The sequence below is a fragment of the Gracilinanus agilis genome, chromosome 2 (assembly GCF_016433145.1).
Source record: "Gracilinanus agilis isolate LMUSP501 chromosome 2, AgileGrace, whole genome shotgun sequence".
Classification (NCBI taxonomy): Eukaryota; Metazoa; Chordata; class Mammalia; order Didelphimorphia; family Didelphidae; genus Gracilinanus; species Gracilinanus agilis.
In genome coordinates this window covers 133,601,602-133,608,897 of record NC_058131.1, presented here as the reverse complement: position 1 = coordinate 133,608,897, position 7,296 = coordinate 133,601,602, and the positions used below count along the sequence as shown (strand labels likewise).

At 40.0% G+C, this 7,296-nt stretch overlaps 1 protein-coding gene across 2 annotated transcripts; it reads left to right on the top strand.

The window, feature by feature from the left end:
• Positions 1-684: 684 nt before the first annotated feature.
• On the top strand, positions 685-5,273 carry LOC123234757 (actin, cytoplasmic 1-like). 2 transcript variants are annotated; one of them, XM_044660722.1, is made up of 2 exons: positions 685-703; positions 3,821-5,273. In XM_044660722.1, the coding sequence occupies exon 2, from the start codon at positions 3,838-3,840 to the stop codon at positions 4,918-4,920; it is 1,083 nt and encodes a 360-aa protein (XP_044516657.1). In that variant the 5' UTR covers positions 685-703; positions 3,821-3,837; the 3' UTR covers positions 4,921-5,273. The 2 variants fall into 2 exon arrangements, with proteins under 2 accessions (XP_044516657.1, XP_044516656.1); XM_044660721.1 differs by lacking the exon at positions 685-703 and having other exon boundaries at positions 3,701-5,273.
• The last annotated feature ends 2,023 nt before the right edge of the window (positions 5,274-7,296 follow it).

Below are 7,296 nucleotides of genomic sequence, written 5' to 3'. Positions count from 1 at the left end.
GCAAATCTGCACACTTAGTGAGATCTCTTAGGAAAAACTAGTTGGATCTATACAGCCAAGGTAAATAGAGATTGCCCCAACAGTACTGACATGAAGCCCAGAGTGAGTTATGCAGTGACAGAAGTCAGCAAAGTTATGATACAGCTTCCCACCGTGTGGATTCCGTACTACATCATAAACCACTCACCTGGCTAAAATGGAAAGCAGAGCTGCCCAATAAACCATTTCAAAGTCACACCAGGCCAAACCTTTGAATCACCATCAGGTTACACATAATTTGCAGCAGTGGCCAAGCACATGAGTGATGGAGGAGGAATGCTGAGCCTTAAACTGTTTCTTGGCCAGATGGATATCTGTATGAGAGGTGGGGAACCTTCTAGTCATGGAAAGTAAATATCTCACCTCTAAAAGGTTCTGCAAACACCCAGGAATAGAAACCCTGTATTCTGCTCTGGGCAACTGACCCCTCTCTTATTGGAAGAAAGGTTACGATTGAAGGATTATAATAGGAAGGAAGCTTACTTCCTCCAACTATGGCAACTGGATATCCATCACTCTTTACATCCATATAGAGAAATGATGAGCTTTATGGTACTATTTGATGCTTACCTGAACACCTTAATCAGTGTTCTCCAAACTATGAAGGCTTCTATAAATTCCAGGTATCCCTCCTCCCACCTTCCACTTATTCCTCTGGTTCTATATACCTCTTTTTCTTGCTATTCAATTGATGCCAAAGTAAGCAAGGTGTTAAAATTGATAGAAAAAAATGTAATGAAAACTTTCACAATAGTAATGCCCACATTTTAACCCAGTACTCTAAAGAAAAAAATGTAGGTTATGTGCCAATCCAATTTAGAGTATAGATCAACACATTGGGACCCAAGGATACAACCAACTATTCTATCTAATCAGTTGCCAAGTTCTATCAATTCTCTGTCCCCAACATTTCTCATATCCATCCCTTTCTACCAATTCACACAGCCTCCACTCTGATTTAAAACCTCCTTAACACTCTCTTGGTCTAATGTAATAGTCATCTAATTAGTTCCCTTCTATCCATCTCTATCCTTTCCGATCCATCCACCATAAAGCTGCCAAATTGTTATTCTGAAAAGACAGATATGAACATGCCACTACCCTACTCAAAAATCTTCAGTAATTCCCTAATACTCCTAGGACAAGATTCAGACTTCTCAGCCTCACATTTAAAGTCTTCTAGAAACTGACTTCCATATGTCTTTCCAGTCTTTTTTTTCATATTATTCCTCTTCATACACCTAAGCTGCTGTCAAAGAGGCCTGCTAGTAGCTCTTCTTCATATGTAATATTTTATTCACCATCTTTGTGCTTTTGAGCTGATTGCCTGAATCTGTAATGCATACTCTTCTTAACTCTACCTTCTAGAATCCTTAGCTTCCTTCAAGGCATGATCCAGATGCTCCCTCACACTTTTTTCTTGAAATCTTTCCTGAGTCTCACAATTTTTAATATTATTTCATTCTCGAAATTAATTTTTATCACTTTGTACATATACACTATTTACTTATGTATGTTTTATCTCATCAATTGAATGAAAACTTCTTGAGGGAAGAAATTGTTTCATTTTCATCATCTCTTTATGGCCTAGCACAGTTCCTCATACCTAGAACATATTTTAAATATTTGTTGCATCAAAATATATTCTATCTGAGTATTATCATTGAGTAAATGAGGCATTTTGATCTAACAGAAAGAGCATGGGCATTGGAGAGAGAAAATTTGTGTTTAAATTTAAGCTTTGCCACTTGCTAGCTATATGACAATGGACAAGTCACTTTGTTCCTCTAGTTAAAACATTTCTTAGAAAAAGCTGGGATATTTTAATCTGTAAAATGGGGATAATAATATTTGTGCTATCTGCCTTATATGGCTGTGGTGAGGAAAGTCTTGTGAAGTGGGCAAACTTTGACCTGGAAACTCTGAATTTTGTCTGGGACATCTCTGGGTATGATTATTATGCAGTTTCTTTCAGAGGCAATGTAGACGCTAATTTTTTATTTTGCCATCTGCTATAATAGGTCTGGGCAGTTTTGTTTTATGATTTGGGGAAATATAATATATTTATGCTTGATTACAGTTTTTCAGGAAGTCTAAGGATTCTTGCATCCTCTCTTCTTGGAATGATCTCTAGGTTTTATTAGCAGATATTTTATATGTTCTAATTTTTTAGCATCTTGACCTTGTTCTAAAACTTCTTGTAGGCTTATTAAACCATTGAATTCTATAAATTTAATTCTGTTTTTCAAAGTGTTCCCTACTTGGGTAAGCTTTTATACCTTCTCTTCTAAATTATTCTTTTTTTCAAATGCTCTGGCAAGTATTTTTTGGATTTATTATTTCAGAGTCCAGCTGTATACATACCCCCTCTCAAAGATTTAGGGGTATCCCATGAGGTCTTTCCTCTGATACTACTAGGCTGAGCCCCCATTCTGGGAAGGTTCCTACCATATTAAAATGCTAGTGACTAGTTTCCCAAATTAATTTAATCGATTAACATGAATTTGCTATTACAAAGGGATTTTTACTTCAAGAACAGAACCTGAAACATTTCCTTCCAACACCTCAGAGACACATTCTCCCTATGTCACCTTGGTCTTTAGGAAGAGTCAGTTCTGATTTACTGCAGTTTTAGATTATTCCAGGCTCACCAAATGTGGTACGGATTGGGTAGGGTCTGACAGTCATTCTGTGGGCCATTCATGCTAGACTGGCTACAAAATCTAGCATAAATTTAAGTTTTGAACCTTTTCTTGTTGGTACTTCTGACATTTTGAAATTAACAGATTAATGTTCACCGAAAATAAAAGAATACACACCAAAATTCAAGGCCAAATTCATGAGATTATTACATTTATATTAGCCTCAGAGGGAGGAAGACTTGAGGTATTTCCCATTACATTATTGTCCTTCGTAAGACATCAAGGGTAAGGAAGAAGTCACTGTAAGAGAAAACACCAAATCAGTAGGATGGTCAAGTTAACTAAAGGATTTTGAACCACTATTCCCCATTTCTACCTATACAGTCAATCGAAGAGACTCCTGTTCACATAGCTAGAAGACCAGAGCTATTGACCAAATGTCTTCACATGCTTCAGAATCTCTTTAAGTCACTTAAAGTACATGTCATTGCAATTTCTTCAAAAGCAAATTATTCCCCAACATCTTCCATATAGGAAGTTGTATGAATGGTATTCTCTGCATGCTCGTAAAAATTTGGATTATGTGGCCAGTCTCCTGTTACACTGTTATTCTTTCTCTCTTATTTCAGTTCTTCCTTCATCTCTTTCATCCATAATCTGAGTTTTTACGGCTATTTTTTTTTTGCTTGGGTTCTACAATAATTCTTATTGGGTTGTTTTTTTCTGGGTTTTATTTTATAAGTCTCTTAATTTACAGTATCTCTTTACCACCCTAGGACTTGTGTCTGTAGCCTTGTGTCAAGTCCAGCTTCTGCTTCCTCATAAACTCTTGAATATGTCTTGTCTCCTGCTATAATGACAGAGTAGGAATCTGTTTTGTGGAAGTTAGTTCCTTTTTGAAGCCGTCCACCAACACCATGAAGATTCCTAGTGGGTTGGACACTTGGAAAGGGGAACCAAGGACTGAGTGAAAATGGTTGCGGGTTAAAAATTAATGGAAAGAGAGCTGTGAGCTCTTTCACCCAGCGTGCACTTGCCTCCCCCCCTGCCTTCAGGTGCGGCACCACCTCCTCTCTCTTAAAGGTTTAAACTTGCAACTTCAAAGTTCGCCATGGATGATGATATTGCTGCGCTCGATGTTGACAATGGATCCGGTATGTGCAAAGCTGGCTTTGCAGGAGATGATGCCCCTCAGGCCGTCTTCCCTTCCATTGTGGGGCGCCCCAGACATCAGGGTGTGATGGTGGGTATGGGCCAGAAAGACAGCTACGTGGGGGATGAAGCCCAGAGCAAGAGAGGTATTCTGACCCTGAAGTACCCCATTGAACATGGTATTGTCACCAACTGGGATGACATGGAGAAGATCTGGCATCATACTTTCTACAATGAACTCCGTGTGGCCCCTGAAGAGCACCCTGTACTGCTCACAGAAGCCCCCCTGAACCCCAAAGCCAACAGAGAAAAGATGACACAGATCATGTTTGAGACCTTCAACACCCCAGCCATGTACGTCGCCATCCAGGCTGTGCTGTCCCTGTATGCCTCTGGTCATACCACTGGTATCGTGATGGACTCCGGTGATGGTGTGACCCACACTGTGCCCATCTATGAAGGTGATGCCCTTCCCCATGCCATTCTCCGTCTGGATTTGGCTGGCCGTGATCTGACGGATTACCTCATGAAGATCCTCACCGAGAGAGGGTACAGTTTCACCACCACAGCTGAGAGGGAAATCGTGCGTGACATCAAGGAGAAGCTGTGTTACGTAGCCCTTGACTTCGAGCAGGAGATGGCCACCGCTGCGTCCAGCTCTTCTCTGGAGAAGAGCTACGAGCTCCCCGATGGTCAGGTTATCACCATTGGCAATGAGAGGTTCCGGTGCCCAGAGGCTCTCTTCCAGCCATCTTTCTTAGGCATGGAGTCCTGTGGAATCCATGAAACTACCTTCATCTCAATCATGAAGTGTGATGTTGACATCCATAAGGATTTGTATGCCAATACTGTACTGTCTGGTGGTACCACCATGTACCCAGGCATTGCTGACAGGATGCAGAAGGAGATTACAGCCCTAGCCCCCAGCACGATGAAAATCAAGATCATTGCCCCACCTGAGCGCAAATACTCTGTCTGGATTGGAGGCTCCATCCTGGCCTCCCTCTCCACCTTCCAACAGATGTGGATCAGTAAGCAGGAGTACGATGAATCTGGGCCTTCCATTGTCCACCGCAAATGCTTCTAAATGGACTGTTGGTGTTGTTTTTTTTTCTTGGTTGTTTTTTTTTTGTCAAAGGGTGTGACAAGATAATTGCCCCAAAAAAAGAGATGAGATTGGCATGGCTTTATTTGTTTTTTTTTTTTTTTTTTTTTGGCGCTTGACTCAGGATTTAAAAACTGGAACGGTGAAGGTGATGAGCAGTCTAAAGTAATGTTGGAGGCAAACATCCCCAAAGTTCTACAGTGCGTCTTCAGGACTCTGATTGTACATTTTTTTTAATAAGTCATTCCAAATATTGTATAATGCATTGTTACAGAGAGTTACTTGCCTCTATGAAGGCCATCTTGCTCTATCCCCACAGGGGCAGAGAGCGACTTAAAATCCAGACCAGGGGGTGGGGGTGGGGGTGGGGGGTGGCAGTAGTATTGCTTTACGTGTAAATTATGGCCGCAGGATATTATTCCTAATCTGACTAATACAATGAGTAGGATACAATACAATGAAACTTCGAAAGAGTTGCCTTAGAAATAGACTGACAGATGATCATTTCCTTTCCTTTGGCCCCCTCTTTAAAAAGTTTGCCCATCTTTGAGTGTTCAGGTCCAATTCACTGCTTTAGTCACTGTCAGTGCTGAATTTAATAGGTGGCACTAGTTGAATTCAGTCTCTTAAAGGAGTCCTGACAGATTTTGATATTCATTTACACAGACTACAGTCTTTCAGAGTGCTTAAATGTAGGCTTCCCCCCCACTTCCATTTTTCTTTTTCAGATTTTCTTCTAAGAAGGTCCTTTTCCTTCATGGGAAAATATAGAAATTTCCCTCTCTTCTTCAAGCAGCTCCTCCATACATTAATTGCTGAACCACCAATGCAAGATGCAAAGGGACTTTATTGTCTTAGTTTAAACCAAGGGCCTCACATTGAAATATATGACCACAAGCTGTGCCTGAGCTGGGTATTTATAGGGTGATAGGCAGCTGGGGGCAGGATAGGGGAAGGTCTCCAACGTAGGCCATCCAGCAGGGGAGAGGTCTGGGAGGTGGGTGGTCCCTTCTGATAAGTGGGGAATGTCTGGAAGGAATTCCTTCAGGTAAGGGGGAAGGTCTGGAAGGAATTCCATCAGGTAAGGCAGGGAGGTCTGGAAGCCAAAGGTCTGTAAGTTAGGCATCCCTACAGACAAGCCTGTTTCACTATAATGTTATACAAGAGTCTGGATTTTTAATTCTGACTCTTTCTGGGTTCTACAGCCCCAGACTCTAGGAGCTTATTTTTTAGGGTCTGCCTCCTTGCAGGTTAAAAAAAAGTTCAGTCTTTGTTCCTTAAAAGGTGTTTTTAGACCTCATCCCATAGCAGACTTCTTTTTCCCCTAGTTCTTTTGGACATTCTAGTAAGTTGCCTCCCCATCCTCTTTCTTTCCTTCCTAGTGTTTCCCTTTACTCTCCCTTTTCTTTTTTTCTCTTATGACCATCAAAACTGAACATTATCCCTAAGCCCTCTGTCTTATTTAACTTCCTTAATAACCCTTGAAGACCTTAAGATTCTCCAAAGGCAGACTTGTTGCTTTTCCCTTTTTAGAATGTAACTATTTCATCAGGTATAAACTTTTCCAAATGTATTTACCTTTCTTTTTTTCTCTTGACTCTTCTGTTTGCATTTCCAACTTTCTACTTATTTCCAGTTTTTTCATTAGGAATGCTTGAAAGTTCTCCTTTCTACTATGGATCCATTCCCCTTCTCCCCCACCCCCAAGATTATACTTAGTTTTGCAAGGTAATTGATTCTTGGTTATAAGCTTTCATCTCATGCCTTTTGGATTATTGTATTCCAACTTCTTTTGTTTATTGTGGCAACTTTCAAATCTTGGGTAATTTTGAATATGTTCCTTGGTACTTACATTCTTTCTTTCTGGCTGCTTTGCAAGTACTTCTTTGACCTTGAAACTCAGGATTTGGCCTAGGATATTCCCAGGAGTTTGCTTTGAGGTTTTCTTCAGTAGGCAAACAGCAGTTTCTTTTTATTTTCACTTTGTCTTCTTGTTATAATATATCAGGGTAGATTTATGATTTAGGCTTTTTTTGGGGTAATGATTTTAAGGTAGTTTGATTCTTTGTTTTTCTCTTCTTGATCTCTTCTATATCAAGTGTTTTTGATAGGCTATTACTCATTTTTTTCAGTTTTTTATTATTTTTATTTTGTTTAAATATTTGTTGTTTCATGAAGTCATTGTGCTCAGTTTGGTCCCTTCTAATTTTCAAGGAATATACTTCTCATGTAAAGTTTATCACCTTCTATTGTAAAATATTTGCCCTGTTTGCCTCAGTTTCCTCATGTATAAAATGAACTGAAGAAAGAAAAAGCCAACCACTCTAATATCTTTGCCAAGAAAAACCCTAAAAAGGA

Coding starts and splice junctions, on each gene's coding strand:
- LOC123234757 (XM_044660721.1), top strand. CDS start 3,793: ATGGATGATGATATTGCTGCGCTCGATGTTGACAATGGATCCGGTATG.